This window comes from Micromys minutus, assembly GCF_963924665.1.
Source record: "Micromys minutus genome assembly, chromosome: 5".
Lineage (NCBI taxonomy): Eukaryota > Metazoa > Chordata > Mammalia > Rodentia > Muridae > Micromys > Micromys minutus.
In genome coordinates, this window is record NC_137974.1 from 51,250,314 (window position 1) to 51,274,464 (window position 24,151).

At 36.4% G+C, this 24,151-nt stretch overlaps 1 protein-coding gene across 1 annotated transcript; it reads left to right on the plus strand.

Annotated features, from left to right (window-relative positions):
- Positions 1-663: 663 nt before the first annotated feature.
- SLC5A7 (solute carrier family 5 member 7) lies at positions 664-23,505 on the plus strand (the record flags this gene model as incomplete). The annotated part of the gene is made up of 8 exons (XM_080916844.1): positions 664-841; positions 4,091-4,204; positions 4,782-4,937; positions 10,218-10,366; positions 15,168-15,311; positions 18,797-18,950; positions 21,211-21,428; positions 22,876-23,505. The coding sequence occupies 8 exons, from the start codon at positions 664-666 to the stop codon at positions 23,503-23,505; spliced, it is 1,743 nt and encodes a 580-aa protein (XP_080772970.1).
- Positions 23,506-24,151: the final 646 nt, after the last annotated feature.

Here is a 24,151-nt window from a genome sequence, read left to right on the forward strand (position 1 = left end):
TATCACAGTAAATTGATTTTTGAAAGGATTTTCCTAGTTGTTATTATTAATTTTTGTGGAGGGGATATTTTTGTCAGATATTTTTATATTGGATTACTTTTGGACCTGTTTCCTGAAGTCTGAAAGGATAAGGAGAGAGACAGAGAAACAGAGGGAGAGACAGAGACGGAGACAAAGACAGACAGACAGACAGACTTGGAGTATTTTTTTAGGATACACTTAAATTAATAAAGAATTATTAAATATTGACTTTGTCTCAAAGGGCAAATACAGGCATAACCATTGCAAACAATCTGTTGACAGAAGAACTGAGTTGTAACACAAAACAGACTTAACATTAACTTGGAGGAATTTATAAAATACAAAAAAAATATATTGTAATTCCACCTATGCTCAATCCTTTTTTATTTCTTCGAATGCAAAGTATTAACTTGTTAAGCAGAAACAAACCAGTGAACTGCACACTTGTTGGCCATAGTTAGTATTATGGGATTTCAATACAAGCTTTTTCATAAAAGAAAAGATGTCTGGATCCAGCTGCTTATATTTGGCAGCCTGTGTAAGCATAGTGCTTGGCTGCTTCATAATGCGTTGCTGTGTTTTCTACAGAAGAGTTGATGAAGTAGCCTCTGTGGAAGGATCTGCACGGTACCTTAAATAAAAATGCCTTTCCATGTAGAAGGACTGGTAGCTATTATCCTGTTCTACCTCCTCATATTTCTGGTTGGAATATGGGCTGCGTGGAAAACCAAAAACAGCGGTAATGCCGAGGAGCGCAGCGAAGCCATCATAGTCGGGGGCCGAGACATTGGTTTGTTGGTTGGTGGTTTTACCATGACAGGTACGTTTCCCTGTATTCCCTTCCTAGGCTAGCTTGAATTCTGGGGGAGAAATCAAAATATTGCTCTTTGTCCTTTGGAGCTCTTGCAGTTCACAACTTATATTTTAAAGTAACTTCATATTTAATTTAAAATAAAAAGAACATGGTTTGATTTCAGTAATTCTAGACAAAAACAATTTAACGTTAAGTCACTGAACTTAATATGAGAAAAACAATATGGTCCCTCTTGAGTGGCTGGTGGGTGGGAATGGTAAAAACAAAGGAGTGTGGGGAATGTTGGGAATCTATGAGAGAATGATGGTGTTTCAATGTGCCCATTAATACAAGCCTGGGGTTGTGACTGAGTTATCTTACATGACAAGGGAATACTACCTAGTTGTGGTTGTTAGCCTAAACAGATCATTTTGAAGGCAATAGAATTCTAATCTAATTATTCCTGTTAGAAGCCTGATTTCTCATGTAATACCTGTTTTTCTTAAAGGAAGCAACCTACAACAATAAAAGTAAGGTTTTGCAAGTTCCTTGGTTAAAAAAAGGAAAAAGTTAAGGTGTGTCCTCAAAGGAATTCACAGGCCATCATCTGCATATTTTTCCTTTATTATCTTCTTTGTGTTTGGAGAAATCCTTGTTTGTTCTTCCTTTGGTCTCAGGGTGATTTCTGTAGTTTTCCTCACTTGGCTTGGTCCCCAAAGATAATTCTGAAAACAGTATAAAATTGTATCTTATAAATGATTGGTAACACTTTGACTAATAAAACATTACACCTGAACCTTAGTTAGTGAGTATTTTTTAACACTAGCACCATAATACCTGCTAGCTGGAACTCTTGATGTCTTGTTAGAAAAAATAAATGTCTTACTTGAAACAAAATGCAAATGAAATAAATATCAATTTCTGCGAGGTCCTGCTATTTAAAGACAATTGCCCTTGTGAATTAGCTAGGAACCTTACTCTCCTATGATGGTCATTCTGTTCTGAACATTTTGACCATCTGAAATCTACATTATCCTATATAAAAAAGTGTAGATTTTCTAAATCTATCAGCATTTGAATTGAAAACTCAGGTGTATATTTACCCACTGTAGATGGATGGATTCATATAGTCTTTACAGCAGGCTCTGTGAGAGGTTGCAGAGTTAAGGGAATCTTTAGAGTTGTTTAGTTCGCACAGATCAGCACCAGGAGGTCTTTTAATGACCACACTCACGATTCCTCCTTGTTGTGCAGGGTGGAGCTTTCTTACGGGTGTACTATGTCTCCTTAAAAAGGTACTTTGTACACACAAATAATAATAAATTAGCTGTTGAATATCTAAGCATTTTATTCAATGCTGATTATTATAATATTCTACTATTCTACAATGATATATTTTATCTAGTCATACAATGTTGCAAATATATTTAATACAGTCATACAATGTTGCAGAATTTGTCCTTTCATTACATGCAGATTTTAAAAAAATATGATACATCATTAAAGTATATAAAGATAATCAAATGAGGATGTTGCAAAGTGTTATCATAGTCTAGCTGACTTGCTAACTACTCTTTCTCAAAGCTCAGAAGACCATTGGTCAATGTTGCCATTTATTTAAAAACTGAATGATATATGTAAGACTCAATAGATTCAGCTTCACTAGATTCAGCTGTTTACATGCATTTCATAAGAAATAGAGAGTGAAAATGTAGGTTCTTTTAAAATATGTAGTTATAAAGACTTTGTGTTCTTGCTCATGATTTCTCTCTCTCTCTCTCTCTCTCTCTCTCTCTCTCTCTCTCTCTCTCTCACACACACACACACACACACACACACACACATACACACACACACACACACACACAGAGAGAGAGAGAGAGAGAGAGAGAGAGAGAGAGAGACAAAACTTTGGTCCAGAAAGGACTTCATCAATAACAAATGTAAAATTTGTTTTTAATCATAGTAAGTGACCAAGTTTTCAGTTTTGTATTATCATAAATGCAATTACTCAGGCACTGGTTTTTCATTTGCATGAAGGACTGAAAAGCTATACAGTGAAATATAACTGAATCTCTGTGCTTCTTAAGATCTTAGAACCATTTTTATTCTGAACCAAGATATTGCTAATATTGTGTCAGTTTCAGCCATCTTAGCTCAAAGATGAAGACTCAAGTTTTGAACCTTGTAAGAACAGATTTCTTCTGATCCTTGTTACACACTCGGTGTGCTGGATAGGGAAGGGGCATTCTAACAGTTCAACAGGGATGAGAATGAGAAAATCAATGATTAATGTGAAGAGTCTTTGCTGAACAACAGTTCCTATCCATGAATGAGGACATAAATTTCACATTAAATGTTCCTAAAATTCCCAATCAGAAAGTCTTCTCAAGTTAATAATTTTTCTTTAATTTTTAAGATTGTAATACAATTATATTATTTCTCTCTTCACTTTATTTTACTCCAAACTGTTCTATGTTCCCCACCTTACTCTCTTTCAAATTGCCTCTTTTTCTTTAATTGTTGTTAAACACACACATACACACACAGACACACACACATACATACACACACACATACACACAGACACACACACATATATGTATATTTTTAAAAATGATATTAACCCCAACATATTCTTCTTTGCCTGTTGGACAAAAAGGGGTCTGAATTCTGGAATGAAAACAGTCAATCAAATCTTAATGTATAGGCAAGATTTCTATACATAACATTTTTATGTTGTATTCTTAATTGGATAATTCATCCTCCTGTCTGATGAGAGTATTAAGAGCCTGGGACCCATATCATTTCATATACTGTACACTTTGAATCTTTCTGTTATTCTCTTAGATGTACATACAAATTGTTCTGTTAATTTGTTTATTCTAGTAAGAATAAAATATTGTTTTGTGGTTTTAGGGGAAGGTATTTGTGCTGAATATGATAAAACTTCATTATATGATATTCTCAACGAATAAATTTTTACATTAAAGACAGGAAGAATCAGATGTTATCTAGTGAGAGAAGTCAGATTTGTCGCAAATTTGCTCAGCCAAAGCCTGCTTTGTTTGGCTCTATAAATGCTTTTATGTAGTAGTTGTACTACACAACATTCATTATCTAAAGAAAACACATCAGAATGTCTCAATGAGTATTAACTACATTGCAGAACTTAATATAGATAGCCACATGAAGCCAGTGACTACTGGTTGAATAGTAGGGCTTCAGGCACAGCAGGTGAACACTATTACAACCTTATTTTTTATTCTATTTCAGCCACCTGGGTAGGAGGAGGTTACATCAATGGGACAGCTGAAGCAGTTTATGGGCCAGGTTGTGGTCTAGCTTGGGCTCAGGCACCCATTGGATATTCTCTGAGTCTGATTTTAGGTAAGTGAGTATTAAGATCTCAGTGACTCACTCAGTACTCAGCATAAAGTATAAAAAAAATACATAAAGCGATATGAAAAACTATTGTAGAAAAAAAATCTAAGTAGCAATTACCAGAAATTGTTATGTAGCATAACACCAATGCTTGGATTATTAATCTCCTGATTATGAACTATGTAAAACCTCTTTGAACCTGTAACCACTAGTACATTGAATTTTTTAAACAGCTATGATTTATTTCTCTCAAAAAATAGTATGAATATATCATTAAAACCTAATCAACTCAGTTTTCCCTGTGTTCCTTTTGGTAAGTCAAACTGCTAAAATGTTGAATATTATATAAGAGAGTTTCTCACTTTGTTACACAAAATGCTTTTATTGGGCCTTGTGCTTAGTCAAAATGTCTAAATGTTGGATTATGTGACACAAATGTATCAAAGTATTTTACTACACACTGACCTGGTCCATGTCTTTCAATTCATGTGCCTCATTTATGCCATCAAGTTGCCCAATGGGCATATGTAGTATTAGATAAACTAAGAAATTTACATTGGTTGTTAAATATTTCTTGTTTTAGGTGGTCTGTTTTTTGCAAAACCTATGCGTTCCAAGGGATATGTGACTATGTTAGACCCATTTCAACAGATCTATGGAAAGCGCATGGGTGGGCTGCTGTTCATCCCTGCACTGATGGGAGAGATGTTCTGGGCTGCAGCAATTTTCTCTGCATTAGGTAAGGACTGAAGATGGTTCTACTGAGTCTTCAATTTCTAAGCATATAGTTTGGCCTCTTAAAAAAAAAATCTTTAAAGCCATGCCTAAAGCCATATTTATTCTTATAAAATCTCAACAGAAATTCTGTACTTACTAAAATATCACTATAGTGGTGAAAGAAATCTAACCTCAGCTTCATTTTTTTTTTTTTGAACCTGAATCACATCATTAAAGGGTGGCCATGAGTTATAAAGATCATGAGTTGTTTTTGAAGGTTATATGTGAGTTAGAACAAAATTCAGTTAATTAAACACAACTAGAATTTACAGTTTGATCAGAAGTGTAAAAACTTCTCCATTAGCCAAAATTTATGGAAATCCCTACTCTTAAATAAATTTAAATAAATGTTTTTACCATTAAATTTGTACTTCCAGTAACTATTCTAACTTCTGAACGCACATGTTACCTCTTTCTGTTTCCCCTAATTAGTGCCATGTTAAAATTGATAAATGTATGGAAAACTAACCTCAAAGTCTTTTAAGAGCAATAATATTGTTGCATGATATGTACTCTATTAAAAGTAAATACAAAACAAAATGTAAGTCTCAACAATAAGTAACTGTTGCAGTGAAATGGGACCACACAGCCTGTGGATATAACAGACAGGCATTCAGTCAAAGCCATCTAACTAGACATGTAAACATAAGTTCTTCTTGAAAGAGTAATACTATGGGCAATCAATGGTAAATTAAAACCAAAAGAACAGGACACGGAGAATTCTCTCAGAAGCATACATGTTTTCTTGTCAATACATGAAAGGTTTAAAGTCCCTAACTTTTCTTTAGCCCAGTGTACTACTCTTGAAGTTTCGTATATAGAGGTTAAAGCAACATGGCCAGTTGTTGAAATGTTAACAACCTGCTCTTGTCTCAAGTAACTGGAGAGGCGAATCCTTGGGGATGCTGTGCACCACCTCACTTGCCTTGCTGCCTCCTTCAACCTGCCAGCTTTAGTTCAGCTCTAGAACCATACTAAACTCTTCATTTCTCCTCCTGGATACTCAATAACCCGTCTCACCTCTGTCCACCTCTCCCTTCTACCTGCCTTAGCCAGGCCTTCTTCACTGGGATCAACTCTAAGTTCAGGCTTCATTGCTCTTTTTTCTTTTAAAACCAAAATTTTCAACAGGCTCTACAGGCATGGCAGAGCCTTTGCTTTCCTTTCTGGCTTTGCCTCTTGCATTCATTCTCCAAAACTGAGTCTTCCATCTTACCTCTGACACTTTACAAATCCAGCTGCCCAGGCTTTGGTTTCACCTCCTGTGTTGGTGGGACTAAGAAAAATCTCCAGCCTCAGCCAAAGGCAGACATGTCTCCGTTTACTATGTGTGGAGCTGCTTGCTGGGCAGTGGCAACGCTGAACCCCTAAAACCCTCTTCAATTGACTAAGTGGCCATGCCCATGCATTATCCCACACAGGCCTTCCCATCCCTTCTCCAAAGGCAATGGCAAGCCTTGAGTCTGCCGCCAGGCACTAAGCGGTTAGAGCAAATGGAGTTTCCTTTGGTGTTAATATATACTAGACCATGAGCTTGTCTCACAGCTCCAGCATTATCCTATGTAAGCTCTGTGCTGGGATTAGTTCACACCCACTTTGTCTCCCTTTCCTCCCCAATTCTTATATACTCCAAGGTACATTTCTTGGTCTCTGGCCATGGAAGGAAATTAGTGATGATGGGAAAAGAAAGGCAATTTGCTGGTTTATAAAATACACCAATACCTCTGAAAAATGTCACCCTCTGCTGAACAACAGTCCCCACCTTAAAGCCTAATGATATAATGTATCCCCCATTAGCTAAGAAACAAGGGGTCTTTGTTTGCCACAAGTCTGACAGTAGAACTTTCAGGTTTAAGAACAGACTACCTGCCATGGTATGACAGAAAGGAGCAAGCAAAATAACAGCTAGATACAAAATTGCCCTCTTTGGCTGAATAAAGATTCTGAATAATAGTCCTAAAGGGTGAATAGAATTAATGAGCTAATGTTTCTATGGCATTTCACAAATGCAAACAAAGTAACTAAACTGTGCATTTCAATATAATTGCTTCTGCTGATATTTGTGTATTTCTTTTTATGTATTTCAGAGTTTCTAAAAATATATTAGCAGTCACTCTTTATATACATACCTATGAAGTAACAGACATATACACACACTCCCCACACACACACTATATGCATATAATATATATATACCTATACATATATACATGCAATACATATATATGTTTCCTTGATAGAAATCTATGCTTTAGCAGCACATATATATCATAAAATTATTGTCTAGGCTGGATATATTTCAAAAATACTCTTCGTAAGAAATAATCTTGGGACATTTAAGAACCGACAGGTATAAACTCTATCTGTGCTCATCTTCATCTCACTAAAAATGAGCATGAGGAATGAAAACAGAGGTGAATCTTTACTCTGTAATTGCTACATTTACATTAGAATACATGTATTTTAAAGTAATATACAGAAGAGATCATTCTCACTGTGTATCCAAGGTAGGAGCAGCCTCCTAGAACCCCTGGCAGATGGCTACACTCCCTGGTTTCATCTTCATGATCACTTCTTTGTCTGGTCTTTTCTCATTTTCATTTCCTGAAGAACCTCTTCCAGACCTGACTCAAGCACTTAATCCTCTCATGTCTTCCCCACCATGTTAAACAATGCTTGTTCCCTCATGTTCAGATCCAGCTGTCACTGAATGGGTAACATTGATTCCTGAAAGTTTTTCAGAACCCGTGACTTTTGCTACATCTTAATTGCTTATTATGTCTTCTCACAAGACATCTGCTTGCTGAATCACACTGCACTGTGTTAACATTTAGTACCATTCTATACCAGCCTGGTGCTTCCAAGCTAGGTTTGACTATCATTTGACCCAGAGATAATTAAATTTTTGATAGTATCTTAGGATGCTTATATAAAATGTTTTCTTAAAATTCTAGTAGCAAAATTTAGTGATTTGTTTAATATTACACCTGCAGATGCAGTTTTTCCCCTCAGTACAGTTAATATAATCATATAGAAAATATTTTGAGAAAAATACAACAGAGATGTGATAAAGAGGAAGAAGACTTCATTAAGGGAATTGAGTTGCAACCAAATGGTAGCCTCTCCAAAGACTCAACATCTAGTGCTCTGAACATTACCTATAATTAAATTGCTTATAATTTACAGAGTTATAACTTAGAAATATTATAAAAACAGAAAGCTTCAGCAAAAGTTTGACAGCTTTTCCAATCAAAATTCTAACATTAAAACAAGTGTCAGACAAAAAGTTTAAGCTTGATAAGTACCAATACAGTAACTTCTGTATTTGTTAAAAGCACAGATAGATAATTGCTATCTTTTATTTTAATGATCATTACTTATTATGTTTTTTGAGTCAAGAAAATTGTTATATTACCATAGTCAAAACTGAAAAGTATTTTGTATTAGTGTTTCAAAACAACCTGAACTGCTTTTTAAAATAATGGCTGTCCCTCCCTGGTAGGTGATATACACCATGCCTGTTCAAGAGTACAAAGGGCCAGCAGTGTTACAAATTGCCCATTCATAAAAAATTCTCAGTAGAAAGAGAAGCACCAATAATCACAATGAACAATGTCATAAGACAAGAAAGCAAACAAATTGAAGAAGAAAGCTACAAATACTATGATTTTTCTCTTTCTTAATTTTACATTTATTTACTTTATTATTTTGTGTGCATGAATGTTTTGCCTGCCTGTATGTATATACACTGTGAGCCTGATGCCAATGAAGGCCAAAAGATGATGTCAGATCTCCTGGGCCTAGAGTTATGGACACTCCTAAGACACCCTTTGGTTGCTGGGAACTTAAACAGGGTCTTCTACAAGGAAAGCACATATTCTTAACCACTGTTCCATCTCTCCAGGCCCTAAAGTATTTTCTTTTTTCTAATAATATTTTTATTGATTGTTTAGGAATTTTATATCAGGAGCACTAAATACTCTCCCTCCCAAGTCCTTTCAGTTCTATTCCCAACCTTTGCAACTCTTTCCACAAAAAAAGAAGAGGAAGAGAAGGAGGGGGAGGAGAAAGAGAAGAGGAAGAGGGGGAGGAGGAGGGGAAGGGGGCAAGGGGAAAAGGAAGGAGGAGGAGAAGAAGAAGGAAGAAGAAGGAGGAGGAGGAGGAGAAGAGGAGAAGGAGAAGGAAGGAGGAGGTGTAGGAGGAGGAGGAAGAAGAGGAAGAGGAAGAAGAAGAAGAAGAAGAAGAAGAAGAAGAAGAAGAAGAAGAAGAAGAAGAAGAAGAAGAAGAAGAAGAAGAAGAAAAAGAAGAAGAAGAAGAAGAAAAAGAAGAAAGGAGAAGAAGTGGAAGAAACAAAATATAAAACAGGTTCAAATTGTATTGCCCATATACATACTCACTGGAGCATGGTCAAACTCCTGTTGGCCAGACCCTTAAAGAAAACTGAGTCCTTCCCCCTCCTTCGCCTGGCCCCTGCAGGAAACTATAATCCTGCTGACTTAAAAGAACAAGGAAACTATCTACAAACTTACAAAGAGAAACATAGAAGGCTTCTTTGACAATGCCTACTTTCTACCCCCAAAGAAACGTTCAGAAAGTCATTAAAGAGACTATAATTTTTAAAGCCTGAATTCTTCAGTATATTGTCATTCCGGAAAGAAGTCACACTTATACCAACTATACATTTTTTAGAAATCTGTCAAGTCTTTAATAAAGAAAGAATTGAAAACTCCAATTATTAGTTTATTATTTTCTTCTATAAATTTGACTCAGTTATTTGATATCTTGTAGTATTTGTCTGTTACGTTTGGCTAGCACAAGACAAAATAGGAATAAATCTTCATTGTAAATTACTGAAATGGCTGTTTATGCCTCTCAAGAAGACTTCTTATGAATGTAAAAAAGTCTGCTGTGCATGTTTAATTAAGTTATAATTTTATATACTGAAGTTATTACAAGTTCAGAGAATGGAATTTAATTTACCCATATTTCGAGTTGTTCACTTGTCATGTGTTTTAAATATGTATTACATAGATGAACTAGCAAAAGACCAGCTTCAGATGTATCCTGCTACATGTGGAGAGATATGTAATTTACTAGGACAAAATTTAAACCAACAATTCCTTTCCACTGTTGTCTTTGTGTACATCCTGCAAGCCCCTGGGACATGTCTGCTGTCCTGTACTTTGAGTGCTGGATCGTTTGTGGTTCTTGCCCACTGAACTGCCTGATCTTTGTCTTCCAGGGGCCACCATTAGTGTGATCATTGATGTGGATGTGAACATATCGGTTATTGTCTCGGCACTCATTGCCATCCTTTATACCCTGGTGGGTGGGCTCTACTCTGTGGCATATACTGATGTTGTACAGCTATTCTGCATTTTTATAGGACTGGTAAGTGACACAACTCATACTTTTTCTCCTCCATTCCTTCCGTCTTTTCTTCCTCTCTCCCTGTCTGCCTTATTTCTCTCTTAAAAAATAATATGTATCTAAACTCAGCAAAAAATAAGTGGATATGTGATTTCCATAATAAAACAATACACAGTAGATTTAATTCTATTTGAAATACAACTTTTTTCTATCAACTGTATAGGTCAAAATCTCTGGCTATTTTTGGTAGTATTTGACAAAAAGAGATGCTCTAACTCTTACAAGTATCTGGGTTCTGCTTTCTATTTTTAATAATAACACATTATCATCATCATCATCGTCATCATCATCATTGTTATCTTTAATCTTTTTTATAGTCAAGACCTCATTTCCCTCCCAGTCCACCATTTGAGAGTTTCTCAGACTATTCCTCCTCTTCTGTCTCCAAAACATGTCCCCATACCTCCACATCCCCACACATACCCCAACAGGTCTCCCCATATTCTGGGGCCTCAAGTCTCTCAAGGATTGGGTGTGTTTTCTCTCATTGAAGTCAAACAATGAAGTCCTCTCCTATATATGTGGGGGAGCCTCAGAACAACTAGCATCCACTGCCTCATTGGTGGTTGAGTATCTGAGAGATCACATAGGGTAGAGAGGTTTGTTGATACTGCTGGTCTTCCTATGTGGTAGCCCTCCTCTTCCAGCCTTTCCCTAATTCAACCACAGGAGTCCCCAATTTCAATCCATTGGTTGGATATAAGTATCTGCTTCTGTTTCAGTCAGCTGCTTGTTGGGTCTCTCAGAAATCAACCATGCTAGACTCCTGTCTGCAACTATATTATAACATCAGTGATAGTGTCAACCCTTGAAATGAGTCCAAATTTTGGGTAGTCACTAGACATCCTTTCCCTCAGTCTCTTCATTAGTTCTTGTCCCTGCACTTTTGACAGGAACAATTCTAGATCAGACTTTCTGACTATGGGATGACAACCCCATCCCTCCATTTGATGCCATGTCTTTTACTGAAAGTGGGTTCTACAAGTTTCTTCTTCCCAATGTTGGGCATTTTATCTAAGGTCCTTCCCTTTGAATCTTGAGATTCTCTAACCTTCTGGGTCTCTAGTACATTATAGTTGCCCCACCACCACCCTGAGATAGTATATTTTCATTCATTCTTTGGGCTCTTGGGTCTTCACTCCTGATCCGCCCCCAATACCTTAATCATGTTAATTTTTTCCGTGCTTTATACCTCTATTAGTTTGAATCTAATTTTTTTTGTAATCCTTTGGGTAGTCAGTGGCAACACTCATCTCATGAACAAAGATAAGGTTTAGTGGCAAGCTTTGTTATACTACTCTGCTTCTGTTAGTTACTACAGAATAACTGAGATCACAAAAAATATGTCATCAGAAAAAATTAGATTCAAGTATTGTCTTTAGTCTGTAGGATCTAAAATAAGGGGCTTGGTCACATAAGAGATTAACAATATTTACTGTTTATGTTAATCCTAGGATAAGTTAGATGCCACCCATGTCTTTTTCCCCTCTTTTTTATTGAAGAACTTTATTTTAAAAAACAAAGATAAATGTACAAATTTTAACTATTTTTGTATAAAAGTATATGAATACATTTTTGTCATTGCTTAGCTTTTTTTAAGGTTTGATAGTGTGCATTAAGATCTTACTAGTCATGTCTTATACTTTCACTATGGAGTATTATAAATATTAGGATAACAGTGAAATCATTTTGGGGCACGTTAAATATATGTTAGTCTACTTATGATTCTTTGCTTCCTCAAATCTTAAAAGATGCAAAATAATAATTATACTTACAACATTTTGAAACACCTAGTTCATATAAAAGAAGTATTAATAGAAATGTGCATTCTGTGTTCTCTTAGGGTTTTACTGCTGGGAACAGATACCATGATCAAGGCAAGTCTAATAACAGATACCATTTACTTGGAGCTGAATTACATGTTGAGAGATTCAGTCCAGTATCATTAAGGTGGAAACATGATAGCATCAGGCAGGCATGTTACAAGAGCAGGCAAGAGTTTTATGTCTTCTTCTGAAGGTTGCTAGCAAAATACCGACTTCCAAGCAGCTAGGATGATGGTCTCAAGCCCACCACAGTGACACATCTACTTCAACAAGGCCATACTTCTTAATAGTGCCACTCCCTAGGCCAAGCATATACAAACCATGACAAGTGTCATGTGCTGACATGAGTCCATGTTCTCAGTCTCATCAAATATGATGACATCTCATCATGTCAACTGTCCTTGTGAAGAGCTGCAGACAAAGAATGTGCAATCATTTTTTCCAGTCAGAATTAAATATCCTCCATCATATTTTCTGTCACTTATTTTTCCTAGAGTAAAAAAAAAATCTCCAATCACTGATTTGGTTTTTACCCTACATGTCTGGAGATGAATCTGATAACTTCTTATTTTACCTATGTATCATCAGTAATAATATCCTAGAGGAATCATTTGACTGCAATCTGACTTATACTGTAAATATTAATTCCCATTTAATAACACAGATTCCATTTCTCATTCTTCTGTGCACTTATAAAATGTTATTCACACATTTTAAAGTTAAATTAAAGAATATTTAATTTGCTTAAGAATTCTCACTCTTTGTTTTCAAATTGTCCAAACTAAGTGGATGTAAAAAAAAGACTCTAGATGTTACTCAGCACAATCTTAGCTATTCATAGAGAGCAGAAAACACAAAAAGTTGTTCTCTTGGAGTGTCAGTGATGAGGTAGCTGATAGTAGCTTTCAAAATTGATGTACTTGCTATCCCAAAAAGCCCAACTCTAGGTGATAAATCTATTAATCAATAAACATATCCTGCCTCATTACTTTACATGAGACCAGAACATAAAACACACAGACTAGTGATGCAAATGTGTAGGTATAGGCATGAAAGGGCAAACATGTGTAGAGATATATGTTGGAAAACAATTTTTTGCCCATAAAGCATTTCTAAGTGAATATGTTACAGGGGTAAACTACTTTTATTCCTAGGTTAAATTGGATCATTTCTGTGTTGCTAGGGTTCAGCCTCAACATGAGTTAGGGGTCATCAAGGACTAAGGATACCTGGTAGGTGAATAAGAAAACCCATCAATTGAGGAGACTAACAGGCTCATTCATTTCTGTGAGAGTTTCTGAACTTGAAAGTCAGAATGCCCATATAGATTTGACACAGCCTGTCTTTTATTGAAATTATACAAGGAAGTTGGATTACAAAGTTTATAAGGGGTGAGTAAATGATTATTTTTCTGTGTCAGCATTTTCTTGTGATACAGAGTAGTACACATTTTCAAAAGATAAAAGGGAACCATACAATCTCAAACATAGAAGATTTACAGCAAGCACAGTTTTTATATCTCCAACCATCAATTTCGGGGGGGGGGGGGTAGTAGCATTGCGTTTACAAAGTCAGTATCCTTCAGACATGTGTGAGAGAGTATGGTTTCATAAAAGGGCAAACATGAGGCCATACTGCTCACCATGTAGACTTTAGGACCTCACATCTGACTGTCTACAAGAACATCCTCACTTAATCTGTATGGAAAATTCTACCACCATCATCCCTTTCTGGCTTGTTCCCTATTCTGCCATCCTGCTCTTAGGAGCATCTTTCTATTCCAAAGCCCCTGCTCATCTTCCAAGATTTGTCAGGATGACTTGAAGTACTCTCGTTTGTTTTTGTGTTCTGAAACTCATTGTTAATATCCAGGATGTTAGGCTGAGATATGTGTAATACCTCAAAGATACTCCTCTAGCTTCCAGCTATGTTCAAATCAAAATTAAAACCATTTTCCTTGAAACTCAAGGTTTTCTTCTTGAGTTTGTCCTTATCTCTAATACCTAAAAAGCACCCTACTGCCAGAAAACATTATTACTCACTCCTCTGAACATACGCACACACACACGCACACACACACACACACACACACACACACACACACACACACACACACACACAATATGCAAATGATCATTTAATTAAGTTTTTTTTGGTACGGTATTTAGTGTTACAATGGTTCAAAGCCAAGCACATTAGAAAAAAACTGTATTTAAAGAATGAATGTGCATCTTTTCTGAATCTTGCAAAATTCTGCTCAGTCCTCTCTTATGTTTAGCAGTAGAAGACAACTGCACTTCCCAGTCAACCACACAATCATATGGAAAACAACCAACACATTTCAGTGTACTTTGCTTCTTGGTAGTAATGTTTGGTAGGTCCTGTGACTGAAAAGTATTTTCTACTTAAATTATTTCACTCCACACCACATAGCCTACTGTAAGTCATTAAGTAATGTCTGTATGGTTCTACTTGTTCATTCTTCCCTGACTCCTTTCAGCTTGGCCTCTCTTCAGAGGAGAATCCTCTCCTCTGGGGAGAATTCTTCATTCACCTGTTTCCCTCCCATATTAATGTATATGTATCTTTGTTGAACTTACAGTAAGCATAAAAAATGTATATATGTGTATGTATGTGTATGAATATGTGGGTTATGTGATGCAATGCTTTCTTATCAAAAGGTTCAGCTGGCCATTTCTATGGTTTATATGATCCAATTTAATCAAACATGAATATTTAATGAAATTTTTCATTTTTTCCTAAATCAGTGTTTCATAGCATCTCATAGAGAATGTAATTTTATGTCCTTCTCTGTTTGAGAAAGAGCAGCTATCAAGTTGTGTCAAATCTGAGAAAGATGAACTAGGAACATGAATCTTGCATATCCAGGAGAGTTAAGCTCATAGCCAATGCTCCAATGTTACTCTTTGTTTCAGTGGATCAGTGTCCCTTTTGCCCTGTCACATCCTGCAGTCACGGACATCGGATTCACTGCTGTGCATGCTAAATATCAGAGTCCCTGGCTGGGAACCATTGAATCAACTGAAGTCTACACCTGGCTTGATAATTTTCTATTGTTGGTAAGTGACAGTCTTCTCTGAACATATGGTCTAATTGTTCATAGAACCAAAGACATGTTCAAGATTTCACATGTATACAGAAGGCTTCACCTGCTGACACATTGCCATATCTGAATTAACTCTTTTCTTGGAAGAGAGGAGCCACATGCTGACTAATGGTAGCCTACACAAAATAAACAGCAAGTGGAATCTTAAACGTCTAGCACCAGATCATTTCATGTTTTGGGTCCAGAGTTCTGCAATAATAGAATCTCATAAATCATGTAATTCCCAACAGTACAATAGAGGTTTACCTTAACTGGAGAGCTCAGCCACCTGAAGCCTCAGATTTGTGTTTTGGAACAAAGTATTAAAATATACATTATTCTGATATAAGTTGTTCATTTATGAATTACATAGTATGTCAATTGGTGGAGTCTAGGCCTTCAAGACACAATGTAAGTTAGAAGTGTCACAATGGAGCAGTTCAAAAGATGGCTTAAACACACACAAAACCCTAGTTTGACAGCACTTTGGGCTAGAGACAAGCAGAGATGAAATAATAGCAGACTACAGGCTGAGGAAAAGGAAAGAACCACAAAACCCCAATCAGATTTTATGATTCTGCTAACCAAGGAAAATATGCATGGGAAAAAAAGCCATTGCATCTAATTTCAAGGTAAAAAATTGGTTATTTTTTTTGAAAGAAAATAAAACTGAAATTTGCTATTTTGTTTAGTTTTTAGAGGAATGATAGTATTTCATGAATTAATGTGTGTGGCAGTTTGATGAATATTAACAGATTTTCTATATTCAAAGTGAGTGTGTCTTTCCTAGTAAAATATTTCTCAGTAAGAAGCAGGGAGAGTTGGGAGGGAACATGTTTTTGGTCGTATCTTCTCTCCTATGGATGGTGAAGAAACCTCTCGACCACTTTCCCCTGGGATACTTTATAATTATGATTATAAAGAGTGATGTGTGAATGACATATGCCTACCATTGTGTTTATAGATACATAAAGTTGATGAAAGGCAGAACAAGGCACATTGTTTACTATTAGTCTTGTGCCTTAGCTAGGAATTAAAGCATAGCATAAGAATCACATTGTCCTTTGCCACATACTACATTGAAGTTCTATTAGGACTTATCTGTAAAATAAATCATTATATATAGTTCCTTAATCAAACTCATGATCCCAATTGTAAGAGAAGAAGAAACTAAACACCACATATTGAATGGAAGGAGAAGGTATAGAAATAAGCTTTGAATTGTAGCAATGATGGTCTTTGAATTTATGGTTATTTTTCACACATCCTTTTATTAACATTAATTCTGATTATGGTTAATGGCACTGGGAGTCTCTCTCAGCACCATCATCCATAGTTAGATCTAAATTATACCTATAGTCTTCTTCCCTTGGTCTTTCTGTTGTACTTCCAAATTCATTTTCTAAATTTTCATCTGGCTTCATAAATAGGGCTCTCTCAACAAAGTAGATGTACAGAAGTTTATCTTTTGAAACTCTAGCACTTATAATCTGATGTCAACATATGAAGGGTCTTCCTCTAGTTTAGACTTCTAACTTTTATGTCCTTACATAGTCAAAAGAATAGGTACATAACTTTTTGACCCTTTCTTCAAAGATCACCAATCTCAGGAGTTCTGTTCTTCATCTGATCATCTCCCAAAATGCACACTTCAGTTCCAGTCCCATCAAATTGGGATCTGTTTTTCAGCATATGAACTTGTCTCCTTGGAAACAGTAGTTAGATATTACTTTACTTAAAAACTATAAAAATTCATGATAGTTACTATTTATATAAGATTGAATCAATTCATATCATTCAGGGACATGGGAGGTATTATTCATGTACTAATTTGTACATTTAAAAATAAAAAACTGTATTTGGGTAAATACATACAAGGAATGGATTTGCAAATTTTACAATTTATTTTAAGCTGTTTTACTTTTGAATACATGTGACTTGTATTGGAAGGAAAATTACTCTGTGCTATAACTGACACAAATGAAATGAAGATAAATAAGACAGCCATGCCAAAGTTAAATCACTGAAAGGAAACCACAGGTGACACAGAAAGTTCCTTCAAGTTCTTCCTCATTCATATACTAATTCCACCCATCTGACAGATGGAGATGTAACAGTACTCTAGGGGAAAGTCAATAATCTTTCATACTTCTCTCTGACAACTGCTCTGGACCCTGATTTCAACCCATCTCATGTATGTAGTGGTCGCACAGATATCCGGGTATTATTATGTTTCTTTTTTTTTCATGTTAGCATCCCCTCAAGAAACTCTCATCTTCCTGTATGTTCAGTTTAGATGCCATTTCTGCAGGTTTCACATCTTGCTCTGCAGGCATCTACTTATCTCCTCTTTTCTCAACCACATACAATTGTCTCTTGGTTTTGTTTCCATTCAGAATTCTTGTAGCCTATTTCAATGCCACAAAACATTTTGGTTTTGTGTCTTTAACAAAAATATTAAGCATGCCTCTAGTGCACATATTCACATTTCCCAGTTGTTTTCATGTACTGTGCTAACATATGAAATCTAATTAGATAGACAAATCATGGAACGGAGACAGACGTTCTGATCCTCTCTTCAGTGAAATGAGCACTCTGCGCACTCCCACTTAGTCAAATACTACAGTGCCTTGTCTCTCCCAGCGGATTGTGAAACGTGTCTTTTCACCATACTCATGTCCACTATATGACTAACGTCTATAGACATTCTTTAGGCACACGATTCACATTTCATCACGTGATTTTCAGAATACCAATTAGTTTGTAAATTTTTATGACAGGTGGAATTCCTGTCTCAAAGTAAATTGCAGACTTCTGGGTAATTTTAAGGCAGCTAAAAGCAGTTAAATTAAGAAAAAGAAAAGACTGTCTAGTATAGTTCCATAGAGAAATAATTCAAAGAATCCAGGATTAAAAGAAAATCACCATTGTCACTCATTGATATGCCTTCCCTGGATGTTTTAACAACTACCATTAGTAGATGGCTTTGAATCAATACAATTTGCTTGTCATAGTCTGACTGTGAGGCCCAGGATTAGCATGGTATGTCTGATGAGGGCTGACCCTTCATCGACAGCACATTCTTATTGTGTCCTTACTTGGTAGAAAATGGAACTGACTAATCTTTCTAATTAATTTTAGTTGTTTGTTTTGTTTATATTATTAACAAATATACTAACTAGATTCATAAGGACCCCATTTTCATGATATACTTAATTCACCCAGAGTCAATAATGCTACAGATTCCTCTGCCAAGAAGATCAGAATTTAAATTGACAAAAATTGAAGAGTTTGCTACACTGCAAATACGGTTATAGCAATTGGGATTTGTGGATTGTGAAACATTTTTCACACTTAACAAAACCTTGCAATTGATCTAGTCTTGCAAAAGTCCTAAAAAGCAACAATTTCATTACTCCCTTCATTTGACTTACGCTGAATCCCTGGTTTCTCATACAGATGCTGGGTGGAATCCCATGGCAAGCCTACTTCCAGAGGGTCCTCTCTTCATCCTCAGCCACCTATGCTCAGGTGCTCTCCTTCCTGGCAGCTTTTGGGTGCCTAGTGATGGCTCTCCCAGCCATATGCATAGGAGCCATTGGAGCCTCCACAGGTAAACCACTTACATCTTTGTCACATTTACAAGGTAGTGTACCAAACCCCTAATGGCTGTTCATTCTATGCCACATCCTCTTTCCCCCACATAGTATGTGAATTCTTTCTGCATGACCTCACCATGCCTTTACTTTAGCATTCAACAAATAGAATTCTAGTGCTGTGTTCTTTACTCAGTTTTGGTTGCTTAATGATGAAAACTTTGGGAAGACCAAATTTTGATGTATTATCAATTATATTCTGTCAACCAAGTGATAACTGTGAGGCACATTATATGACCAGAGGGATTGGGGTTTTAAAAATATGACTCCATTCTGAGTTTAACTATAAAAGGTAGAAATGAACACTAAAGACTTTCTACAGTCTTCTTGGTGAGCCAAAGAGATGCAAAAATTGCAAGCCATTCCCTTAAGAGACCACCTTCCTTCTGTCATTATGGTGTCCATGAACCACTGGAAACACAAGATTAACTCTGTATTTTTCAACTGTTTGCTAACCAAGAAGGCTTTTCTATTCTCCTTGCAGAAACTAAACAGTAAATGTATTAGTTAAGATAAAGAAACTAAATAGTAAGATAAGAAAAAAGAAACAATATAAACTTATTATTTCCCTGTTGGCCTCTGGGAAACATTTCAAAAGTATTGCCTTTCATTTCCATGAATGTAATCATGCCTGTAGTTCATGTTTCTTCTGTGATAGAAAGAGGAAGCTAGAGGTCCTGAAAGCATACTGCCAACTTTCACAAAGGTTCTGTCTTTGCAATCTAAACACCTCTATGCCCAAAATCAGTATTAACACACTGTGGATGTAGCTTCAGAGACCTAGAAAAGGTGTAAACATGAAAATAACAAGAACATAATGACATAAATTGAGATCTGTGGTCAGTCGAGGATTTTATAAACTTCAAAGCTAAGCTACAATTGTCTTAATTGTGATTGTAAGACAACATGCAGAATGAAGGTATGTAACATTAACCCACATTCAGAAACATTCTCTGAGTTCATTAAAACAGAATAGAGTTTAACTTTTACCCTGTTTTCTTTTATAAAAGGAATGCTATTTATTGAATTTCTTTGGCGTATTTTTACTTTAGTTTTTATAACAGAAGTCACAATTCATAGTATGATCTTCCCATTCTATTCCATACTTGACAAAAAATAATGACTGGATAATAAAAACATTGGCCAAGGTCTTCATCAGCATCTGTTTCTGTAAAAAGAAAATAGGCTTTCCTTTGCCAGGGCAGATAAGTCTACTCCCTCCATGGGTATGAATGCATGTATAAGCAGGCTAACCAAAAACAAGCATATAGCTTACTAGTTCCTAGACTGGGTATACATTTATTATTATTGTCTCTCAAAACCTAACTTCTCAGTTGCAGCTTTAGTCCTGGTAGCATATAGACATACCTTTCATTGTAACTGTAATGGGACGAGAACAAATGGCAAGAACCACTATGGGCTCACCCTAATATTGTAACATCACAGAAGATCAGCAAATATTAAAGAAGACAACCAATGTATATATCCAGGTTCCTTCTTCGTCAGCACAGGCTAACCAAACCCAAACCCAACACGGAGACATTGAAGTGGTTTAACAGTGAAGGCATATTCCACTAAGCTTGACAACCTGAGTTTCATCCATAGCAACCAGTGGTGGAAGGAGCAAACTGACTTCCACAAATTGTTGTTTAACTTGAAGGCTGCACAAGCACAACCATACATGCACGTGAGCACACACCCAAAAGCACATAGATGTATATTCAAAAATAATGTTTCATTTTATTACACCAAGTCTGAAGGCCTCCCAGATACCTTAGCCTCATGAATGAAAAAAGGCCTACCCTTGGCGTAACCTACCCCTACTTCTATAATGAAAACTCTACGTAAGATGGAATTACTTAGAAGCAAACTAACTCAAGGCAGCTCCAAGGCTACACTGTCTTTAGAAAAGGGTAAATAGGAAAAAATCTGCTTTGATTTCATTGTGTATGCAGGTCTCTCTGGCCCATTCAGTTCCAAGTGATCTATAGAAAATGCTTTGGTTTAAGAAGGTTTGTTATCTATCACTCTGAGTAAGCACCACTAAACACAAAGAACATCTTCGAACCAGGGCCCAGCAGGTGTAACTAAACCTGAATGCTATCAACACTCTCTGGACCCCGGCAGGTCAGACATATTACATGACCAGCATATGACTTCCCACCTTAGTGGACCATATGAGGGCTCTCAGTTGTGATGTGCGTTTCTGCTTCACAGACTGGAACCAGACTGCATATGGGTTTCCAGATCCCAAGACCAAGGAGGAAGCAGACATGATTCTCCCGATTGTTCTGCAGTACCTCTGCCCTGTGTACATTTCCTTCTTTGGGCTCGGTGCTGTTTCTGCTGCAGTCATGTCCTCAGCTGACTCATCCATCCTGTCAGCGAGTTCCATGTTTGCTCGGAACATCTACCAGCTTTCCTTCAGACAAAATGTAAGGCCAGCCTTTTAATCTGTCATTGTTCTTATTATATTAGTCATGACCAATGAATTTGCTATGTTTATTATGCATATAGTATTGCAGATCAAGTCTCTACGATCAGAAAATGTTAAATTTTAAAAAAAGTTCTAACATCCAAAACTTTTTGAAAACCAGCAAAATGTTACTAGTGGAAGGTGTCATACTATGAAAACTTGTACCAAATATAGTATATAAAAGACTAAACATAGTATATCAAATCACTTTCAGACCATACCTGCAAGCTGCATATGAAATATGTAATTTTTTTCTTAAAGTTGAATTTCACTCCTAATGAAATTCATTACAAACATGCTAATATTCTAACATTCAAAATTAAGCCCCTCACAATATAAGACACTTTTGCTGTCAAGCATTTTGAATGAACAATACTCAAGTCTCTATCTCTCTCTCTCTCTCTCTATCTATCTATCTATCTATCTATCTATCAATCTATCTATCTATCATCTATCTACCTACCTACCTAACTAACTACCTACCTATCTATCTACAACGCTTATATTGATTCAAAACATACATATATTTAAATAAAATGTATTTATTTTTCTTACAAATGAATCACAGTAATGCATACCATTGTTTATTTTCACAGTAAAAGAAACATACTGGTATAACCAAGAGAATGTCATTTTACTCTTTTTATAACAATTTCTGTGGTCTTTGAATCTTACCAGGATGCCTTTGCATAAAGTAACATTTCTGATTGATTTTTCTTATAGAGCCAAATAATTCTAGGACAGCTTGCTACTGTAGTACTTAGATAACAATGGTTCTCTCTCAAGAGCTTTTCTCTATCATATAAAGCCTGACTTCTTACCAGGTTCCATAGGTCTTAGTCAACAAAATAAGTCCATTGGAGCCAATGAGATGGCTCAGTTTAAAAATTGTTCCTCCCACCAAATTTGATGGCCCATATTTCATCTCTGGAACCCAAATGATTAGAAGAACTGACACTTGCAAATTCTGCCCTTCACACATGTACCATAGCATGGATATTTGCACACAGGTATGTGTATGTACATACACGATTTTAAAAATGGTCCATTAGTATTCCCTAGAAATGTGATTTAAAGCACTAAAGTAGGAATCTTTTCGGGAGGCCTCTTACAAGGACAAGCCGTAAGGTTGCCCATACTCGCAGTACCTCATGTGAGTAAGATTTACCTAGCAATATTTTATGTGTGACATATGATATTAGTTCATCTCAGCTTTCCCTCTGTATATTCAAAAGAAGGCTTCATGGTCTCAGTTCCTTCATATGGTAAACAGAAACCCAAGTGCCATAGGTTACATCAGCTTTGGACCCAGGAGATCAGTTTTAAAGCATTGGAATTTATCCTATGCATCACTTAAAAAGCCAGCACATTGTTGTCAAAACTGACTGTGCATTGATTCCTCGCAGGCATCAGACAAGGAAATTGTGTGGGTCATGAGGATCACTGTATTTGTGTTCGGAGCATCTGCAACAGCTATGGCCTTGCTGACGAAGACTGTGTATGGGCTCTGGTACCTGAGCTCTGACCTTGTCTATATCATCATCTTCCCACAGCTGCTCTGTGTTCTCTTCATCAAAGGAACCAACACTTATGGGGCAGTTGCTGGTTATATCTTTGGACTTTTCCTGAGAATTACTGGAGGAGAGCCATATCTATACTTGCAGCCCTTAATCTTCTACCCTGGTTATTATCCTGACAAGAATGGTATATACAATCAGAGGTTCCCATTTAAAACTCTCTCTATGGTTACCTCATTCTTTACCAACATTTGTGTTTCATATCTAGCCAAGTATCTATTTGAAAGTGGAACCTTGCCTCCAAAATTAGATGTATTTGATGCTGTTGTCGCAAGGCACAGTGAAGAGAACATGGACAAGACCATTCTAGTCAGAAATGAAAACATCAAATTAAATGAACTTGCGCCTGTGAAACCTCGACAGAGCCTAACCCTCAGTTCAACTTTCACCAATAAAGAGGCCCTCTTTGATGTTGATTCCAGCCCAGAGGGATCTGGGACTGAAGATAACTTACAATGACCCTATCTAAAATATACACAACAGGGCATTGCTGTAGGCTAGTACTGGAAAAAAGGTTTGGAACATATTTTACACATGTTAAAATATAAGTGTTTAGAGGAAAAATTTTTGCAGAAATAAAGTAAGTTATAATGAATGAGTTCGGAAAAAATAGCAATTGCACAGCGAAAAGGAAGCAAGCGTGAAGGCAACAGCTTTATTCTCATAGCACTTTTAATTTTGAATAGCTTTATTAAGCATATAAAAATGCATAAAGACCAAGTCCAAGAAAGTGACCAAATATTACTTATCTTTATTAAGGAAAGAGGGGATATATATTAAAGAGCCCATGAGAAGGAGATTGTGTGGTCCTGATTATCTTCACTGACTAATGCACTGGACCCCAGTTTAATTACTACAACGTGGAGGACATGCATTTATCCACAGTTACTACTGTGAAGGATGCAGTGAGTTGGCCAGTTCGCTTCTCTCCATGTGTAGGTTGTCTTGCTCTTCTATGACCTGAACTATGGCATTTACTCACTGTTCAAGGTGTGCTTTCTTACCCTTTCTTGTCTTGCATGTGTACTATCTCTATTCACCCCTCCTTCTTTCTAGTCTATCTCCTTTTTCTCCCCTTTCCCTTTCTCTCTCTTTCTCCCCTCTA